The sequence below is a fragment of the Lepidothrix coronata genome, unplaced genomic scaffold, assembly GCF_001604755.1.
Source record: "Lepidothrix coronata isolate B3197 unplaced genomic scaffold, Lepidothrix_coronata-1.0 Scaffold76, whole genome shotgun sequence".
In the NCBI taxonomy this organism is placed as follows: domain Eukaryota; kingdom Metazoa; phylum Chordata; class Aves; order Passeriformes; family Pipridae; genus Lepidothrix; species Lepidothrix coronata.
Genome location: NW_016690256.1, coordinates 3,256,019 through 3,278,491, shown reverse-complemented (window position 1 = coordinate 3,278,491; position 22,473 = coordinate 3,256,019). Strand labels below are relative to the sequence as shown.

The following is a 22,473-nucleotide window of genomic DNA, read 5'->3' as shown; positions in this document are numbered from 1 at the left end:
GCTATACTGTAATCTGGCATCTCTGTTGGTTTGATACTATGGAAAGGTAATGCACAGGCAGCCAGAATGTAGGGATTAATGAAAATAATAACTTAAAAATGGCTGTGGGCAAGAACAAAGGAACTGTGCAAAAACAGTTGGATATATACCTGAAGGCATGCATATATAATGACAGATAATGTAAGGGGAACAATAATTTTCTTCTTGTGTAAGGTGGTTTCATAGAATATTCTTCTTTCCTCGTGGCACTGTGCATAATTTTTGTTCTATCTGACATCAGCTGGGAAATAACTGAAAATACTGGATATTTCTGAAAAAAAAAGTCAAAACAATAAGGAAGATGCTTGAAGGTTTTAACCCAAGGCTGTTAGAAACAAACACCAGATAACAATATGCTCCGTTAGATGTGTAGGAACTTGAGCCCTTTTCCTGGTCGAGACTATTATCAAATTGTTGGTTACTAAAAGAGCCCTCTGAAGTTATCTGGGAACAGGGTCTGAAACAGGAATTAATAATGGCAATGAAAGTAGGCATCTTTTTAATATGTTATTAATATTAGTAAAAGTTTTATGAATCATACTGTACTTTAGACTGACTTCTTCATCCACAGAACAAAATGTAGTCGAATTTTATTCATATGAGTCCTTCTGGTATAAGCTGTCACATGAGTCAGGAACAGGAATTGTTCTAAGAACTCACTCAAATAAATTGGTACTCAAATCTATCCCAACAACATGAAGGAGATGAGACAGATAAAGTGACATCCTATATTTGAGATTAATAGTTTCTCAGGAATTGATTCATGGTATGACAAAAAAGACAGAAAGAGAGAGCTCTGTAGAGGATGATCAGTCCCTCCTTGTAAAATTGTATAATTATTTTAAAACATATTTTAATTTTTGTTTTGTAATGTATTTCATTTTTGTAAGTCCTATAAAAAGAGGAATCTGCTGTCAATAATGAACACTAATCATAAGTCACAGCTATAATAAGCATATTAAATGTCCACAATTGTGGGATGCTACTTGTAAATATGTGCTATATATCTCCTCCAGGAAACCTAAATTGGCAACTAGAGGATTGAACAAAGGACAAGGAGAGATATTCCCTGCTGCTCCTCTGTTTAAAATTAATATTTTATAGTTTGTTTACTCATATAGCACTGGATATAACTGTGGTACCTGTCAAAACAGATCAATCGTTCTATCAGTCAAAGCATTTTATATTACTCATGTTCCTTTCCTCTCTGCAAGTGGAATTTGATTAGTTAGAAATGTGGATTGGGCTTCAGTGTTCCAGGCTGGTAGATTCATCAGTATGATACTTTTCTCCCTTTTGGATACTTCCTCCCTTTTGGAAGAAAAGAAGAGACTGTATAGATATGGGCTTTGTACGTTTCAGTAATTTAAACAACAAAACAACACCAAGCTACATCTTTTGTCACTGAGTGTTGTAGAAGTGGCTGGTCCTTGGAAGAGCTGCCTGAGTTTGGGTTCCTCGTTGCCTTGTCTAATTGCTCACAGGAGCATGGTCAATGTGGCATGTCCCACACAGCAGCCAGGCTTGCAGTGTCAGGGAAGGTCCTCAGAAGGGTGAGTTGTTGCATGGATCCTTTCTGATGGTATTGTCTGTTTTGCTGCTTGAAACAGTTTCTTAAAATCCAAATTCACACAGTGTTCTGAAGAAAATCAGTTCATTTTACACCTGTAGAAAATGATTGTGGCAAAAAGCAATGAGAGACTGTACAGGAAGAAGGAATTATATTTATTCATGAAATCTCCAAATAATTTAAACAGTTATGATCTTTCTTTCATTCATTCTTCCTTTTATCCCCATCTTCAGCCCTAGGATGCATGTGCTGAGGTGATCTGACTCACTTGTGTGTGACACAAGGGACATGGGACATCAAACCCTTACCACATCTCTTTGCATTTTCTTGACTGGAAACCATGGACTGACTGATTTTGGAGAGATGATTTATACCCTCTAGGAGTCTAGTGTTGTTATGGGGTGGTCCTTTACACTGAATTGTCATTTCCTTAGTCTCTGAGTCTCTAAGTCTCTTTGCTGTTCATTGCCTGTTTTTATTCATTTATCGAAGACAGTTTTTTGTCAATACTATCTGGTTTCCTGTTGGGCTTACAGGCAAGAGAATGGCATATGTCACACACTGTAATCTTGCTGCCAACATTCCACTGTTATGGTACAGGATCTTCTGCTGACAAGGCACCTATGTTGCAGTCTTCCAGAGTCCAGACATTCTGTCCAGGCATGACAGAAATGACTCATTTTAAAGTTTTATTGCTAGGAATGTTAATACACATAATTTCTCTAACCTTTGTTCTTTCTTCTAGTGCTTACATTCAATTTCCAGTCATATTTCATTTGTTTCTGTGATAATATTTCTATTACAAGTCCTATTCATGTTTTGGCTTCACCAAGTTGCTCTATGCTCACAGGTCAGTTCTGAGGTAAGGCATACTGTGGTATAGCTAGGAATTATGCATTTTATGTCTCTGAAGCTCACCTGGTTTGGTTAAGCACCTGCAAATCAAACACTTCTTAACTGTATTTTAAGGTCATGACTTAAATGCTGCTTTCTTTGGCTTCCCCATTATTGGGAACTGTGAAACTCATGTTGGATTTGTATTCTAAAATCCTTAGTTTGCTGATTTAAAGTAAGCTTGACTCTCTGTGCAGGATAGTATCAAAATACAATGTACATTTTGGGCTACAAGTGAGTTTCTTTAACTTCACTTCTCATTAGAAAGCTGATATTATCTAGCTACAATTGTTTTTTTAAGATCACTCAATTTACTGCAAAGTGGTATACACATAGCATAATTCATCCACTGTGTCTTAAACAGTGATTCTGTTATTATCACAGAGAGGTAACTTTGCTGGACTAATAATAGGGGGAGCCTCCAACCTATGTTTTACCAAAAAAGTACTTAGAATGTATTTTTTAATTATGTACTTAAAATATGTGTGGTGTAGCAAATAATCTAAAACACATGTAAATAGAAACATGTTATTATTCACAAGATCAGTGATCAGTGTTTGTGGAACCGAAAGGCAGATGGGTTTTACAAACACATATCCAGTGGAAATGGAAGGAAATAAAGTTTGACTCATCTTCCCTAGTTTACACATTGAGTCAGTCTTATATGGGCCTATCTTCTTCAGTGACTTTGAACAAAACTGAATTTAACTGGTTGTTCCACCAGGAATGAATCCAGTTCCCTTTCTCTTTTCCTCTTGGAGTAGTTCTTTCTTTGTAGAACCACAGAATCATAGAATGTTTTGCGTTAGAAGGGATCTTATATGTCACCTAGTCCAACACTGTCATTTACTAGACAAGGTAGCTCAAGGCCCCATTCAACCCATCCTTGAACAATTCCAGGGTTGGGGCATCCACAACTTCTCTGGGAAATCTGTCCCAGTGCCTCACCACCATCATCATAAAACATTTCTTCCTCAGCTCCATTCTAAATTTATCCTCCATCTAATTCCTGTTGTGAGGAAATTGAGTGCTCTGTCCAAGGTGAGCTGTTGCTGTGAAGAAGATTGCACATCAGCAAAAGCAGAAGTGATCAACTCCCAACCTACCAAGTTCTGAGAGAAATGTTTTCCCAGCCACGAGAATCAATAAGAAAAAGATTCTGCAATTAAATATGCTATTTTATTTATTGATTTTTTTAATTCAATGAAACAATGGAAAAGGCCATTTAGAAAACACCTTGCTCTATTGTTTCCAATTGTTTGAATGATTCTCTGTTTTTAAAACAGAGTAAGAATCTGATACAAGACCAACCTGTTGTAGCTAGTGATGAGGGATGCACACCAGAGTTGTACCAACCTTTCCAAAGTCTTAAAACAACACAGAAACCTTCAGTCTAAATGGAGATGAGACTTAACTCAGGTTGTGAACTTTCATAGCACTGATCTTCCCACCCATGTCTTCCCACATCCAGCCCCCAACCTTTCAGAAACCAAGAATGTGATTCATCTCATCTTTTTCAGATGTCTAGTTGAGATGAGATGAATCATACTTTAAAAGTTCTTAATGAATTTTCATTTATCCTGCAGGTAGCATAAATGATTAGCATAGTTGTCTGATGTCATTTTGGCCATATGAATCCTAACCAAAAGTTTTATTGTATTATACTTTCCTTGTGCCGTAGCAATTAGCAAAAGTCATTTAAATGGGCCATTGTTCTATTCCCCATTCTTCCCAAGAAATCTTTTAAAGAAGGCAAGTATGATTAAGCAACGACACTAAATTATTATTGATAGGAAAGACATGGAAAATCTTTCTGTTCCTCAGTTTTCTTTTCTACCCACTCTCCCTTTGCTCCCCACAGGTTACCCCCTGTGTTGTTCTACTCTTCTAAACCTTTTTATACTCAGTGCTGATTTTTTGGATGCCCAAAATCAGACTCTGATAACAAATACAATGTAGCCCCATACATTGTAGCATATCTATATTTTATGTAGGCTGAAGTAGAAAAAACTACTCCATTATTATAAGCTTCACTTTTGTAATGGGAGGAGCCTGCTCTTTTCCTTTGTGGTTTCACAGCTGTTGTGATAAAACCATGCAAACAAAAAGCAAGTCAAGCACTCCACTCAGCGCTGCAGAAAATGGAAGTGATCATCTTGGCTAGTACTTGCTTATACTGCAGCAGGACCTGCTGTGTGCCAAATACAGAGTAGCTGTGTGGCCAAAAACTGTACCTTTACAAGTGTACAGCGCTAATAAAGGGCAAGGAGGAGGATCGAAGCATACTATGACCTAATCTTCTCAAGGTCATGCCCTAGGTGAGCAGTGGAACTGAAGAAAGCCCTCTTGCTGCAGTCTAGCCCACTCAATTGCTCCCATCATCATTCTAGAATACTCTCAGATCTTTGCTTTACAGATAGAAGCTTATACAGATGGTGTTTGGGTCAAGATTATTACAATGATGTCACCAAGAAACATTATTCAATCATTGTTCCTTGTCCACAACTAATGTTTTAAAGAAAATTTCCATTCTTGATGTTTTCTTAGAATATTTTTTTGCTTCTTGTTACTAGTCCCAGGATAATGAAGAAATTCTTCTGTGGAAAAAATCATAATCTTTTTATCCTTGTTGTCCTGGCAGACACATATAAATAGTAACAGTGATCACCAGCTTTATCTGGAAATTAAATAAAACTTTATTTTAATTATCCATATTTCTAAATTAACTTCATGTATATTGTTAATAGTCATCTTAATTAATCAAGTAGTGTTTCAATTTGAGATATAAATTCAGATGTTTCTTTTTGTAATCTGATGGTTTGGCACTATCCATTAAGTAGTCCATTATGTTATCTGACCTCACATCTTTTTGAAGCTAGAATGATGAGCAAATGAAAATAATGTGAGAAAGAAAAAAAAAAATATTTAATTGACTCAAAAAACCCCTTATCTCTGCATGCAAACAGCTGTTAAAACACCTTGTGCATATTAAATATACCATCCCTTAATTTTTATTGCCCAAGAAGTCTGGCTCTCGAATTTGTGATAAAATGCCAAATTCTAGGCAATTCATTTCTACTATTGCGTTTTACTGCTTTTTCTGTCTTTTATCTGATTAAAAGATTTAAATGTTGTTATAAATTAAAGCAATCATTTGTCTGTTTATGTAATATGTCAGAGGCCAGGAAAAATTCTTTCCCCAACATCTATTTTTTTTTACTTTCCTTTTCTTGATTTGTATCAGCATATATTATTGACGTTGTTCCGAAGTTTGGGTGTTTGAGTGTTTACTTAGGAATTTCACAGATGACTAGACAGAAGCTATATATGTACAAAGGACTATTGCTTTCTCAATTTATGTATCCACAGCCAAAGACGTTTTTGTCCTAGAAAAAACCACCACGATTAAAGTCCAAACATCTACATCGTTTCTGTTTTACTTTCACTGACCCTTCACTGTGGTACTCCATAAACTTGCAAAACCTTCAGTAGACCTCTCCAAATATTCTTCAAATTGTGTGGACAATCAGAACACTTTTCATTTTGTTCTGATAGGTGGTGATGTATTTTACACCAACATTTAACAAAATAAGCTTCAAGATTCATTGTTTTATTACTAGTCATCGCAAGTTGGGACATAAATTCTTGACATAGGCTGTACTGGCCCTCAGTGAGAGGGTTATATAGAATCATCACTGGTTCAATTATTTTTCTCTCTACCTTCCTACAGTTGTAAATGAAAAGGAATTTCCTTAATTTAATTCTTTCCCTGACCTTTCAGGGAAAGTAAGTGTAATGACCCCACTTATGTTATTTGTGTTTCTGTAAAAAATACTGTAAATGTATAGTATATATGCTACTTTCCACTTCTCTTTAATGTTATATACTGTATTGCTAATGTTTTGTTTGCAATATCTTCTCCAGGTCTGGGATTCAGTATTGCAGGAGGGGTGGGAAACCAACACATCCCTGGGGACAACAGCATTTATGTCACCAAGATTATTGATGGGGGAGCTGCACAAAAAGATGGGAGGTTACAGGTTGGAGATAGACTTCTTATGGTAAGTATGATAAATTTAAATCACATTTTATTTGGCTGAAAATTGTTTCATATAAGGACTTTCATTCATCATACATCTTTCTGGAGGTAATGAGTAGAACTGCCGTAATAATTATGAGTTATATTTCCATCATATCCATTTTTCCCATTCTTTTTATATATTTCTGAGGCTGCAGTTAAAAAAGCATTACTTTGGAAAACCCACATTTTATGAAGTGAAGGCAATGGATTATATTACTTTGACAAGCTTTTAACAGAGAAGAGAATAAATGTATTATCCTCATCAGTGACAAGTCATAATGAAACATAAAACTGTAAAAGATTTTAGACAAACTACTTGGTATGGTAGTACTGATCGTACTGTTTGTTTTAAGTAAATAGAAAGAGGTCAAAGCATCCCACTAAAGTTTCACATGTAGCCACTGTCAGTGGACTACTACCTACATTTCAGTACATGTAGGAATGCTTTATGTATATGTGCGTATAGATGTTAAAAAAAAAAAAATTTTCCAAATGTTTTGCTCAACAAGTGTATTCTTCTGTTGGAACTCATTTCCCACAATTCTTCCTGCTATTTGTGGTGCTGGTATATTGTTTTTTGTAGATAATTCTTTCTCTACATTGAGGGGGTAATCCTGACCCTGGTGAATCAGCGCAAGTTAATCTATGTCAAGTTGTATTCATGTCAATGCATTTGCGTAGATTTTAGCACGTAGAGAAATATTTTTTTATCAAGTGACATGAAGAAAACATGTACTGTGGTAGCTCTGTTTCGTGATGTGACATTTAAGCAGTAAAAAATTGCCATGACCCTTTCTGCTGCCTGCAAAACTATGCCTAATTGAGGTTTTCTTTATTTGACTAGTGACACTGTGTTCCAGTCACATATGAAGATGACCATTCTTTTTATACAGGGTATCAAACAGAACTGGAAACGCATTTGGTTGCTGGGTTGCTGGGATGGGGACTCTGACTTTTTTTAATTAACCCAAGAGGTTAGATAAAACAGCTTAAGGAGCAAGTGGTGTTATCAAAATCAAAGCAAAATAAAACTAGAACTTAATATTTCTTTGGCATTTTTTCTTTGCAGAATCTCAGCACAGTAAAATTCAAGTTACTGTTACATAATGAAGTTTTGGATTATTTCTCTGTAGAAATGTATATTTATATTTGACAAATTTACACCTTATTTATTTTGCACATTGTAGCAAATCTGCTTCTGTTCACCTATTGTTTGTTTTGGCTTTTTTTTCCTGATAAGAATTCCTTGCAATTTTTGTGTCTGTAATTTTTTGTTACTTTCCTCTTAATTTTTTCCAATTCACTCAGAGATAGTAAAAAATATATATTGAAAAAAAACCCTAATGAAAAACAAGAGATAATAACTCCCCATATTCACCCCCTCCAGTGTAATTTAATCAGGATGAATTTGAATATTTGAATTATTCTATGTACTCTGTATAAATTAATTCTTTCCAGATTTTTCTAGGATTAATCTATTTAGCATCTCGGTCTTGAACCTGTAATTCACTACAGTCAGATATTTCTTCATTGTGATGAGTTTATACTTGTGAAAATGACTAGAGGTCATTCTCAGCGTGTTTGATGTCTTTGTTCTTCTTTCAGTCTGGACCATTTCTTTACTTAATGTTATCTCCTTTTATCACTGCATGTAAAATGAGCAAAAAAAAAATCATTAAAAATACTGCTTTCCTCTAGTTATGTACTTTGAGACCAAGCTTTTCAGTGTTGCATAAGAAAATACCAGTCAGCATACTCTTTGTGTACCTTAACCATTACATTTTTCAAGGTATATTTACAAGATCAAAATCTATTTTTAAAATTCATGCAGATTACAGCCGCGTTTTCTGGTTCTCTCCAAGACTTTCTGATTTCTTTATAACTTCTGCACCTTCAATAATTTTCTGTCCTTATTTGTGAATTATCTGTCAGTTTATGACATTAACTTCATGTTCCTTTATGAGTAGTGAGTGAAAGAATTAATTACTTTCTTTTGGCAGTCTATCAACTCAATATTACCCTTGTCATCTATACAGTCCTACTTCTGCTTCACTGATTTCTTATTGATTGTACATTTTAACAGTTCTTCTTTTTTATTTTTTCTTCTCAGTAGGGCATTCTCTCTTGATCTTTGGTTTTTTCCATCATTTTTCTATCAGATTTACCAGAATTTGTTATCCTTTTGGAATTCTCAGCAGCTGCTGGGGAGCTTGTTTAATTTTTGTATCTGCATTCAGATAAGTTTGTGTGAAATACTTTCAGATCCCAAACAACGTGAAATCAAATTAATTCAAATTTAAGATGTAATAAAAGTGATGCTGCAGAATCAAAACTAATATTGAAATGTAAAATTTTAAGGGGCCACCTGAGCATTTTGCAGCCTGATGATCCTACTGTGATTGAATGCAGATTGCTAATAGTGTGTTAAACATTCAGAAGATGTATTATGTAAATACTGAGCATTGTGATTATTGTGAAATCTATACAATGCTATGTTATGCAGTTATGTTTCTGTGGCACTAAACCTGCACTTAAGGCTTATTATCCTGAGCACTTTCACAGGAAAATTCTCCATTGTAGGATAATCCTGAGGTGCCCATTTGGAAAATTACTGGGGAAAATTTGAATGCTTAAGCCAAAAACTGAGTGGTTTCTCTAGGTATATATGAAAGTAAAAGAAGAAGACTTACAGCTAGGAGAAAAATATTTTCTCACTGTGTTCTGGTGGTAACATCTGCTGGTAACGCCCCAGTAATGCCTGCTGCTGGTAATGCCTGCAGTGAGAATACCACTGCACTGGTTGCTTCTCTTTGTGCTGGAAGGGAGCAAAAGTAAATCACATACAGAGCATCGTAGGCCAATGTGGTAATTCAAGGTCAGCTATGGGGTCAGACAAGGTTGCTTAGAAATTTATCCAATTGAATCTCAAAAATCTGCAAGGATGGATGTTGCAGAGCCTCTCTGGGAAACCTGTTCCACTACTCAGCTGTTCTGAGGAAAATACTTTTCCTTATAACCTGTTTGACCCTCTCTTGTTTCAACATTCACCTGCTGTCTCTCATCCTGTTACTACATGCCACTCTGAAAGGCATGTCTTGATGATCTTCCTGTAAGCACTGGGGGTCTGTCATTAGTTGCCTCCAGAGGAAACCCTTTTCCAGGCTGAAAATGCCCAGATCCCCCGTCTTCTCCTCACCAGGCCAGTGTTCCAATTGCATCCCAGCAGCACACCTCTCAACTTACTTCCTTTTGGATTTTTTTGTTCCCATAATGTGGGAATCAAAACTGAATACAGTTTCTAGGTACAGTATAATGAGTGGCAGCTATTGGGGAATAAGCCTCTGCTGGTTCTCCAGGCTCTGCTCCTGCATATACAGCCCAGGATGCTGTTGACCTTTTTGCTGCCAGGACACACATCTGGCTCATGCCCAGCTTGCCATCCATCAGGAGCCCCAAGCACTTTTCCATAGAGCTGCTGCCAAGTTGTCAATGCCCAGCCTATGCTATTGATGGACATTACCCTGTGCCAGGGGCAGGACTTACTGTTTCTTCCTGCTGAACATCATAAAGTTTTCTTCAGTCCCTTCTTCCAGTCTAAGACTGCCTTCAATACCCTACACTGAAGCGTGATGAGAGCACACTTCTAAGCTCTTAAGGGTCATTGTTAATGACGATGAGGAAGAGCCAAAAAATGGTTTAAGTTATTACATTTCAGATAATAAATACTTTCTTTTGTCTCATACCATCATCTTACTTTGGAAGAGTTATCTACAGAATGAATGAATGAGAAATCAGTATAAAACTGTGTGGGTTTACTAGTACATAACAACACTAATAGCTAGAAGCAAGGTATTTTTCAGGCAAAACGAAAAACATTAGGGTTTATAAGAAAATTTAATATTTATCTTTTATAAGTATTAGCTTTTCTAAAATATGTCTCCTAGGCCAAAATAACCTTGTATATTTGGGCCATAACCTCTTGCTTCTTGGTCTATATAGTCACAGAGATGAATGATTGTACATAGCAAGAGATTTAATTTGATTCTCTTTGCTTGGTGAAAACAGGCGGAAAAAACAGAAGTCACTTTCATTTTCAGAAATTTAGGCTTTCTTTCTACCTACTTCTGTGCTGAAAAAAAGTATGTTTTTTTCCGGTGATTTCATAGGACTGCAGTGGGGTTGTGATTGTGCAGCTGTTGATGTGTCCCTTATGGGATCCCCTACGAGTATCTGTTTGTTTCAGAGTGCATATGAATACAGGATCACATTTGTATTAAAGTAATCAGAGCATATAATTTAAGATACATCTAGACTAGCATTTGGTTCTGATTAGAGGTGTTCTTTTTAAATTATTTCGGTTGTCTTTTTGGCATCATCTTTTGAAAAAGAGTCCAACACTTGCACAACTAACTCAGGAGTCCATGGGATTGTAAGTACTTAGTTAATCCAAACAGATTTACCTGTTTAGTAAAAATGATTAGTCCTCAGCACTGGAAAGCCTTTCACTTTTTGCAGCCTTTTAAAACATGGAGAGTTTTTAAAAAAGCTATCAGCTTTCTAGATTTACAGCAGGCACATTGCAGGTGTTTACCAGCAATATTCACTCAGGAAAATCCATTCTTTTTAGGAAAAGTCAAATATTACAGAAAAGCAAACATTACCACTGTAGGGTAAAGATCACCTCTTTGTCTCGTTCACAGAGTGAATCTAATCTCTCTTAGCCTAAGTCAATTGAGGAAGGGAATGAATCCCCTTTAATAAAGGAAAATTAAATAAGACAGACTTATTCCTGCAGAGCTCTTATTCTCATATCAGTTTATACTGTTGTGAATGAAATTATTCTTTAGAGCACTTGTACAGTCATTTTGGGGATTCTAAGCTTTTCTAGCTCCTCCTAGGGTCTATGTTTCCCAGTATGAATTTAGGAAAACTTCCAGATAAAATATTCCTGCTAAGATTTATACTTCATTGCCTTGATTATGCTATTTAGGAAGAAGTCCACCTCAGTCTTTTTATATCTCTTTAGTACCATTTCTTACTCATTTCATCCATCACTCAAATAGCTTCTTTGATTGAACTTGTTTCTTTAATTTTCATACTGCTATGTTTTTTCTTTCTCTCATTCTTGTCTCATATTGTCAGTATGTCTTTGTATCACATACTTTCTATTTAAAGAAAAAGCTTTCCTAATTTTTTTTGTTATTTTTTACTTCTGGTACTGTTTGCATTTCTGAATTTTCATGGAACCTTTCCCATTAGAAAAGCCCCACTTGCTCCATGCCTGTTTTCCTTCTGGCTCCTCTCCTTTGGCTCCTGTTGCAGAATTTTGTGTCTCAAGTACCCAGTTTTGTAAGTAACCTGATCACTCAGATACATATCTTTTTTAGCATTTGCCTTAGGGGGTTTTCCCCCTTAATTAATTCCTACTTAAGTTATCCTCTTAGATCTAGAACATTGGCATGCAATGCTTGTTCTGCCCACTCAGATTGATGTCAGTCCTTCTGCACCTAAGATTCGGCATCTCAAAGGGTTGCATACCATATACACTTTGATTTCTTATTTTGTACACATCTCCCACTCTTTATCTTCTTTACCTCTAACTCAGCTCTTTTTTGCAAACTATATGCAAATATATAAGGTCATCTCAACAGGAGGAAGTAGAGCTTTGCTATGATGCATTTATTGTGCTATAACTACCAAAAAAGCCATATTTAGTACTTGAAATTCTGTTAAAATAGGTAGCTTTTATGGAAACAAGAAATAGTCTCTATTGGAGATTCTGAGCAATTCTCCTCTCTCTATAAATCTTACCATAAAAACAACTACAACATTGTATTTCCTGATTATTATCATCGCTGGCCTGACATTTTGATGATATCCAGAGATTTCCTTATGAACAAAATTAAATACTACAGTCATCCTACAATAATGTCTAAGGGCTGAAGAAATAATTCTTCTAGGTATTCAAGTTCTTGTGTAAATCAGAATACATACAGATGTCTTTATTTGTGATCAGTGTTTTATGATCAAAAAGTAGAAAATATATTGATACATGCATATGTGATTACTAACGGAAATTGTACATCCAAAGCAAGGACTACCTTCTGAAGGAAACCTGGAAATGCATAGTATATTTTATATACTGCAATTCTAAATTGATGTTGGCAGATGACTAAGTTAAGAGATCTTAGCTCCTTCTCAAAGACCTCCCATTTAAAGGAAACTTTATGGCACCACTGAGAATCTTTGGTTTTATGAACGAATCGACATGTTTCATTGTTTATTTTCTCTTGATGTGTATATTGACTCTGACTTTATTTCTGTGTTTGCTGAGAACTGAGCAGTCCAGGACAAAATTAATTAATAACAAACTTTCTTTCTAGGAGTGTTCTCTCTAGAGATAAGATACCTCTGATTTTTTATACATATAGGATGAGTTTGGGTAGCAATTTTGGTATATGTTGCTGGAATACTTTTTATAGCAGAACCTTGTTCACTTTGAAGGGTCCTTTCATCTCATCAAATTTTCTTTCAGCATTATTTCTCTGAAGTTCTCCTTTTCTGGTTTTCACTAATACATTACCTTCTTTCATGTTCTACCAAGTTCCAGCTCTGCATATTTCAGTTTTCCACAATATTCTGCATATTTAAGCTTATATGTACTAGGAAAGAGAAAAAAAATCACTGTACATAAATTTTGCAATGATCTGTAGGATCTTTAATTGTATAAGGATAAACATAATGCAGAACTGCATGAATATTGAATCTTAGTTTAGAATTTTTTCGACTCCTAAAATCTTAACTTCAAGATTTCAATAACTTGTACAACATGTTGGTAAAATACCTGTCCTGTAAAGTTATTGTCAGAGAGATAAGGTATAGTACGTGTCATAGAGAATATAAGTTTCCTATGTATCGTGCTTTATTTTCTGTTTATAAAACGGCTATTTGTCCTCTGACTGCATAACTGTCACATCCAAGTGTGTTGTGATGGAAGTCAACAGTCCTAGCCATGATTTTTATCAGCTAGATTTCCAGAAAAAAAAAAAAAAAAGACAACAAAATCCCAAAAAACAAAACCAAGCAAAACAAGAAAGCAGAAACAAACAAACAAAACTGCCCCAAATAAAAACTAAACAAAACAACAAAAAAACCACCACCAGCAAAATAACACCACCTTTGGAAAAAAGTTGCATCACATCAATTTGGGCCTTAGTTGTTTTTAGGCACTCCTAAAAAGACCACAAGTCAAAATCCAGAAAGTGCTAGGATATTTCATTTTTTTTCTTTTTTTTGACTAAGAACATTGATTTACAGCAGCAGTATAGTGGGTGAGATTATGTGAGATTTTCTCTACTTCAAAAAAGCCTTGATTTAAGATGAAACACAAAAAGATAGATACAATGTACAGACAGTGTGGGAAGGAGAAAAGGTAAAGGATAACCTTGTGGTCATATTTCTAAAAGTGTGAATCCAAAGTGTCTAGCAGTTTTAAATACATAAGCAAGAAAGGCTTAATTTCAGTCACTTCTTGCTACCATCCTAGTAATTTAAGACATTTATTTATTAAGGTTGTATATGTAAGTTACTGCTGTTCATAACAAAGAAAAATAGAGAAATTTATGGAAGTTATGTGTAAGATTTTTATTTAAAAAGAAGACATCAAAATACAACATACAGTGTCAGCAACTCCCTTCTGAGTGTTAGGCTCTATCATTGCTCTTCATGTCAAATAATCATAACGTACCTGCCATTGTCTCTTTCAGTTAACCTTAAAACCAAGTCTCGGAATTACAGAAGGAACAAAGTTTAAACAGAATCCTTACATTTAGCAATACAATAGCAGTCATTCTTTCTTGGTGCTGGTGAAATTGTCTGGATATGAAGAATCCTCCAGCGATTCATAATAACTGGATTTCTTTTCAGTTACCAGACCCTTTGGCAATAGCTTACTGTCACATCCAGCTTATTGTTCAGGTTTCTGGTAATTTATTGATACTAAATTCCCTAGAAAGAACAAGGGTTTTTTTTCTGTGATTTACAGTTATATTATAGCTGAGGAGCCACTTCTGCATAATCTTTAAAAGGAATCCTTGCATTAACTGTCAAAGTTGGAGGATGGCAATTTAAATGACAATAAAATATTGCATATGCAACATTCACTGTGAAATGTAGGTCACTGGAACAGGCTCCCCAGGAAAGCATCAAACCTGCCAGAATTCAAGGAGTCGCTGGACAATGTTTTTAGTCATATGGTTCAGTTTTAGGTAGTACTGCGAGAAACAGGGGCTTGGACTCAATGATCCTTATGGGTCCCTTCCAGCTCAAGGTATTCTATGATTCTGTTAATTCTGTTGGCTTACACTACATGTCTGAAACCTGTATTTACACAGTTTGCTTCTTTCCTTTTTCCTATAATTTCTCCATTCAGAATGTATTTTTTTAGGCAGGGAACATTCACAGTTCTGTTTACAGGAAGACAGTCTGTTGACATTCTGTGGATATAGTGGATTTATATGTGAATAAATTATATATGCTTCTACAATAAACCACTTCTGACACGTTTTTCTTTCTGTGGGAGTAAAGCATAATAGGCATTTACTTCCCTATTTCATCTGTAGTCCTGAGCTCTTATCCTTACTTAAGTATTTTTCTTTTCTAAAAATGCATAGAACCAGTACTACATTCTCTTACTTTTTTCAACGTGTCTTTCCTGTGCTTCCAGAAAACTGACAAACTTTCACATCAAAAAATCCCTTTTCCTCTTCCAGAACTGCCCTATTTAATTTTTTGCACCTCATAGATATTCTGTATACCACTTTGTACCCCTTATTATTTCAGTTGTTAATGTCATATCAGGGATGGAAAGATTTGGGGTGTTGGTATTTCTGAGGTCCCAGCTATGCATGCTAAAAGAGGAATTTGGAAGTTCATTTTGTTAGGTCAAATAATGTAGACAGTTTCTGTAACTGATATGGTGTTGTTAATTTATTATTAAACACAGTTTTATGTTAATTATTATACCAGTAACAGAATATCACAAAGGACTTTTCTACTGCCAATACCAAGTGCCTTCTGGAAACATTATGATTCTGTGTATCAATACTGCTACATCAGTCTCTGAATATGTATGTGCTAAGAAAACTGTATTTTCTACCTTGCAGCAATACTGCTTCTGTAATCTTTAGTGCTCTTTGTCTACAGGGATTTTCCCCAACATTTTTAAAGCTGCAAGGCTGTGTCAGTTTTTGTGTCTATATCTGTATTCCAACTTACCTGTTTGATTTCTCTTTCAAGGTAAATAATTACAGTTTAGAAGAAGTTACCCATGAAGAGGCAGTAGCAATACTGAAGAACACATCAGATGTAGTCTATCTGAAAGTTGGAAAGCCCACCACTATTTACATGACCGATCCCTATGGCCCACCAGATATTACTCACTGTAAGTAAATTCTGCAACTCATTTTGTAGGAGTTATCAGTTAATGATTGTGATTTTTTATAGCTTGTTCAAAGTACCCCATTAAAGTTTATGAAACACCTTGGAAGGCTACAAAAATGAAATGTTTATTGCCACTTAAGTACACTCATGAAATATTGCAAATAGTATCACCGCTAAAGTATCTTTGCAGCAAAAGTAACAATGTAGATGATGTACAGCTGCGCTGATTCCGATTAGCCATTGTGCAGGTGATCAGACTGAACTGTAACTCTTGTGGCAATTACAGAAACAAGTATATGCAAATGTATTTTGAAATATGATTAGATTTGTCCACCGAAAAATTGGAACAAGCAGCAAACTGTCTTGAAAAAACTTAGTGAAAAGCCTGATGCAAATATATCTTTGAATAAAATATTAATTGCAACATAAAAAACACAGCTCTACCTACAAAACTTTATCTATTTTCTTTGTATATCCAATTTATGGAGTCACTGAATGGTTTGGGTTGGAAGGGACCTTAAAGGTCACCTAGTTCCAATCCCCCTGCCATGGACGGAGACACCTACCAGTAGACCAGGTTTCTCCAAGCCCCATCCAACCTTGTTTTGAGCACTTTCAGGGATGGGGTATCCCACAACTTCTCTGGGCAACCTGTTCCAGTGCTTCACTATCCTCACAGTGAAAATTTCAAAAATTATTGTTCCACTCTGCTTTATTATTAGTTTGCCCATTAACTTTATGTATGTTCATCTGATATTTTTCACAAAGGGCCAAGGCCTTGTTTGTCCTTACATTCAATGCACAGTCTGTTGTAGGAAAAGATGTTGAAACAACAGTAAAAATCAGTGAGGTATCCCATAGGAGAGGAAGATGACTTCATTTGAAAATGAACTGATTTCAATCAGGCTATCATATCCATGCACTCAAAATTGTATAGGCTTATATCCAGCATTCAGGTAGAAAGATGTGCACCCAGGTGCATCCCCAGGACTCCCTGAAGTGACAATGTACAAGGTTAGATGGGTGGCCATGGAGTCCTTATCATAAACATATACCTTCTTATGTTGACAACCTCCTTGCTGATGTGTTTTGTACTCTTACAGAGATGACAGCAATAGGGATCTTCTGTCTCTCCCATCTGTCCCACTTTTGCCTGTCTTCAGGATTTACTCACTTCTCTCTTGTCTCCTTATCTGTGTGTTCTAGACTCCAAACTAGCATTTTTCTCCCACCATCATCTCTATATGGCTTGAGTATTTGTTTTAGTTTGGGTGTAGGCCTTCCTGACAAGTTACATTGAGTATTGATAACCTATTGATTAATCTAGGTTTATCAATACATGTCATTCTTATACCCCTTCTGCCAGTCATCCTGGTGTCCATACTCAGGCATTACCATTCTCTTGTCATTCACAACAATCTTAACATTTCAGTTACAGTTCTCTGTACCACTGGTGCCCATTAGTCTAAACAGTTCATTACTGAAACTCCCTTTCTTCATTTAGCTGTTCATTAAAAACTGCCTGCCTTGGGTTCATCTACCAACAGGGACCAACTGCACCATCTAACAACTGGATAGCAATTTAATTTTTGACAAGAGCTTCAGCAACTGATCCATACCATCTTGATCTCCTGCCAATAATCCTAGGGGCACTTAAGGCCAGCTAAGGGCAGGGAAGTTAACTAAAGGCAGTAAATGCTAAAGATTTATTTTTTTCTACACTTTTGTATAGTGTTGCTACTGTGGACAGACAAAGTTGAGGGAAAAGCTAAATATCCAAGATCCTCCTCACTCAGACTACTCCATAAAAATAGAAGGGAAGGTTTTGTAACGTGCACATCAGGTGGTATGCTTAACTGTGCTGAGGATACCTATTTAGTTAGCAAATGTTACAACAGATGGCAATCATGTTGTTCAGTAGCAGTCTGGTCTGGATTCTAGCAAAGCCCAGGAAGTAAAAATGCTAATGTCCCTATCCAATCTCCTGTTTTATAATACTTTCAAAATAATAATTTGGGAGTTCTAAAACAGTATGTTTTATTATGTCAGATTATAGATCAGCAGCATATGAGAAGACAGAAGTAATTCCAGTAATTCCAGAGGGAGAGTAGCCGTAGCCGTTCCCAAGCTGTTGGTGCATACAGATTCATTTGTCCTCAGGGAACCTTTCATTATACCTACATGTTCTGAGTATTGCAGAATTCATAATGGCCGTTCCCTGTAGAAAGATTTTGCTTTGAAACATTCTGTATCTCAGTATCTGAAAGAAAGACTAAAACTAATAGTAGAAATTTTAGCTGTTGTCTTCTGATGAGAAAATTAATCATAGCTCATTGCAGAAACATTTTTCATCGTTTTTTGTATTTATCATTTTTTTTCTAATTAAATTAACTAGAGACAAAATACAACTATTATGGCATCTTTCCAGTCATACATATCCCACATAACTTCAGAATATCAAAAAGCAAGCAAGCAACAAAACCTGAAAACTCAATATAGAATTAGACGACACAGTCCTATGATTTTCATCATTAATGATTAATATTAATATCCATTTTCTATTTTAAATGTACAGATTTACTGTGGTCTAAATACTATCTATGTTGATAGGAAATTTCAATTTTATTGCAGATTTGGGCACCTTTAGTAGATCAATTTTGACTCTTCACTATACGTAATTCTTGCCATACATAAAATTCCTGCTCTTATTCTGCATTGAGCTCTTACTATATTACTCCCGTTGCTGTATATTTGAGCCAAAAAGAGAAGTGTGCTTTTAATCTTGTTCTTTCCTATTTGCATTTACTTCTTCAAGTTAGTCCTAAGTGAAGAAAATGTATCCTGTTTCCCAAACAGGAGAGTTTATTCAGGTCCCTTATTCAGAAACTGAATATCCTCTAAAGAGTCAATCCCTGAAAATGAGCCACCATTAGTATTAGTATTAGTCTTATTTTCATGAAAACTCCAGTTGTTCTTTCTTTCTTGTTATATTTTAAGCTCTCTCGGGCAATGATTGTTTTATTTTGATCTTATTTACAGCACTGTAATGTTCCTGGTACTTAAATAAAAAAATTACGTTCTTGTGATGTCTAATGAAACATGAAACTTGCTAACTAGAAATGCTTATTTTTACCATCAGCTTATTCTCCACCAATGGAAAATCATATACTCTCTGGAAACAATGGCACTTTAGAGTACAAGGCATCCCTGGCCCCTATCTCACCAGGAAGATACTCACCCATTCCAAAGCACATGCTTGTGGAGGATGACTACACCAGGTCAGATGCTTCTCGTTATTTGTTACCTTTCATGACAATTGCAAAGGACATAGGTAAAGCATTCAGTGCATCTGAAATAGAATAAAGCATACAGTTCTTTTTACTCATCTTCAAGGGAAGATGAATTGAAACTGTTACAGGTATGAAAACCACTAAGAGAAAGATCACAGAAATGAATTCTGACCGGAGGTCCATGTTGTCTGGGTGCAATCCCACACAAGTTCCTAAACACCATGGCTGCACTAGAACAACCTGGCACTGAGCAAAATATCCTGCTTCTTAACACAACTAGGAGATCTCAGAATCAGTGACTCATCTGGCTCACAGCACTTAGGGGTGGAGAGATGTTTGAGCTTTTGTATCGTTCTGTGTGATGGTACCAGTCTGTGACGGTACCACCAAAAGGTCCAGATTGTTTATTTTAGTGAAAGGGAGGTTGAAATATACTGTGTACACACATTGAAATTAATGTTATGGAGAGAAAACACTAAGGGAAAAGAAAAAATGTTTAAACAGGATGCAATTAAATAAAGAAGGAAACTGTCAAAAGTTTCTGAACCATTAGAACATCATAATATGAAACAGTTTTCTGTGAGAGCATAGAGGTTAAAAGGAAACTGTTTATGCAGTGGCACTTGATACGTTAATGCAAGGGGTTCTTTGATGTGATTATCGGCAAAATGAACCTGGAAATTTCTATTAATCTTTAGGAAGTACAGTAGCAGAATTGTATCTATGTAGTTGATTTCCACCTAGGAGAGATATATAGGAAAATGCTAGGGGAACTCTTTTGTGCCTTGTATTAGATGAACATGAATGTCACTGATGAAACAGTGTGTATTTATCTTTTTGTTTGAAGAGTGCCACCTTCACCTAGAAGACAGCACTTGTTCAGTTTGTAACGAGTCCTCATTATAATGTCTAATGTCACAGAAAATGAGAAATTATCTCTTTTCTGTGCAAGGAGGGGACTGTTCTGATTCTCCCTGACCTGCTGTGTTTCACAAGCCAAAGAGTCTCATCCACTTATGTATTCGTCAGCTTCATAACTTCCTAATTTGCATTTCATTTTTCTTGTTGCACATGATTACAATCTCAAGCCAGTTAACTTGTTGGATCAGACAGATTCAGACTAACTAAATCATGATACAGTATTTAATCAGAACGTAAATGTGCGGGAACCACACCTTGCGTCCCTGTTTTGGCTAAGAGAATTTCTCCTTTGTTTTGATTGAGGATGAAAAGCTGCAGTTGTTTTCCTTCAACTTACGAGACATTCAATTAGGATGACTTTTCTCCAAAGGGTTCCAAGAAGTTACATTTTTAATTAATAGTTAAAACATTGATTTCATTAAATTGTGCATCAAGGTTTTATTTGGTCTAATTAAAATAACTTTTTAAACACTGATGTATAGGAAGAATATCAGCATTACCGTATCTGGATTACAATGATGAAGGCTTTGTCAATAAGCCTGTAGTGCTGAATTGTCTTCTTCTGCAATGAGATGTCAGCACCATTATTACTGAGAAAGAGTTAGTAAAGTTTAAAAACAGAAAAGAAATACAACCTTAAAAGTAAATAATAGCTAAGGAGATCAAGAACTCCCTAAAAGTGAAGGAAGTAATCATTGAAAGGCATAAGCTGCCCTGACAATTGAAAGACCATTTTAACAATTAAAAGGCTTGTACGGTAATGAAGAAGTCCTGTGTTTCTTTATGTTTCGTGTAGCTGATTTTAACTTTTTAATTACTTCTACCAAAAAAAAAGAAAAAATATAGAAGGGAAGGTGGTGACAGTCCTACCCAATAATTTAGCAGATATTCAGTAGAAAGCCTACTTGCTCAAAGAACCCTGCAGACGATGTATTGAAATTAGTTAGTATGTCTTTTTGATCTTTTTTTTCGGCATTTCTATCTTGATACTTTTAGTATGTTTTAAAAAAGTTAATTCTGCTGGTTTAGCTCCTGAGAGTAAAATAAAATACTGACACAGTCTGTTTCTTGACTGAGGTATTCACACCAATGTCCATTTTGTATCCATTTGAGGGCAAAAATGAATGCCCTGAGAAGTTGTGTGTATTCTGTGAAACAATCCTCTCTTATGTTCTTTTTCCTGTCTGGTTTCCAAATTAGTGGGTTGTCTAATGAAGGTCTGATATCCAAAGTCTTCTTGTGGCATCGGCACTATTGACTGGAGAGACTGACTCTAAAAGCATGACCTTCTGTGGCAGGTGTGTGGCACTGGAAGAAATGGGTGTCAAGTGATAGGAGTAGTCTCTGAATGCCACAGAGCAAATCAGATGGAAATCTCATATTTCTGAACAGGTGTTAACTTTGACCTATTGAAAAGGAGGAGGCTATTATGAACTTCATTTTATTAGTGATAATATCCTATATGCTACACTGATACCCAGGCAACAAAAGCACAAAGAGAAAATTAATGCAGTCATAATACAAATGACACTTCTTGCCATTGCATTTCCTCACTGGACATACATCATACAGCACTCTCAGAGAGACACCCAAACGAGAGCCAGAGACCAGTTTTCTCCTCTGAATACAATTAAGAAGCTCTGACCTTCAAAACCAGATGATTTAACCCTTGAATGCTGCCGAGACTGTTTTTTTTTTAATGTCTGTTTATCTATTTACTGTCTATTGATTCAAGAGGGACTGCTGAAAATGCAACAGTTAATCTCACTGTGATTTTCACAGCTATAGACTGAGAGCAGTGAATGTACTCTCTCCGTCCAATGCCATAGGATTTGCTGATGAGTCTGCCATTAAAATAAGAAGATATTCAGAAAGTCTTTGTTGCTGACCAGTTTAGAAAATCTTTCAGTAATTGAATTATAATATTGATAATCTTAGTAAAACCTATCAATTCCTTGATTGCAGCATTAATAGTTAGGTTTTCTCACACAATATTTTATAATTAAGATGTTTGCCAGCTACTGCAGTGCTATCCATTAAAACTACCTGGTTCTTGCTTTAATAGGTTTACAGGGCTAATTTAAATTGTGCTCGCATAAGGAAATTTGTTACCCGTGCAGTCTTGCAACACTTCTGGCATTTGTGCCAGCTAAAAATACTTGGAACAGTAACTTCTCCACTAAAAAAGGCTTTTGAAATTTTGAAATTCTTTGCATAAGTGATTTGAGTGAGGCTGA

General features: G+C 35.8%; 1 protein-coding gene across 19 annotated transcripts in view; it reads left to right on the top strand.

The window, feature by feature from the left end:
• The window catches only part of DLG2 (discs large MAGUK scaffold protein 2), a 997,608-nt gene that overhangs the window by 702,393 nt on the left and 272,742 nt on the right, over positions 1 to 22,473 (top strand). For all 19 annotated transcript variants that reach the window (XM_017819622.1, XM_017819624.1, XM_017819626.1 and 16 more), the window contains 3 exons: positions 6,428 to 6,564; positions 15,882 to 16,026; positions 19,165 to 19,303. In XM_017819622.1, coding sequence (XP_017675111.1) covers positions 6,428 to 6,564; positions 15,882 to 16,026; positions 19,165 to 19,303 — 421 coding nt within the window. The remainder of the gene's footprint in view (positions 1 to 6,427; positions 6,565 to 15,881; positions 16,027 to 19,164; positions 19,304 to 22,473) is intronic.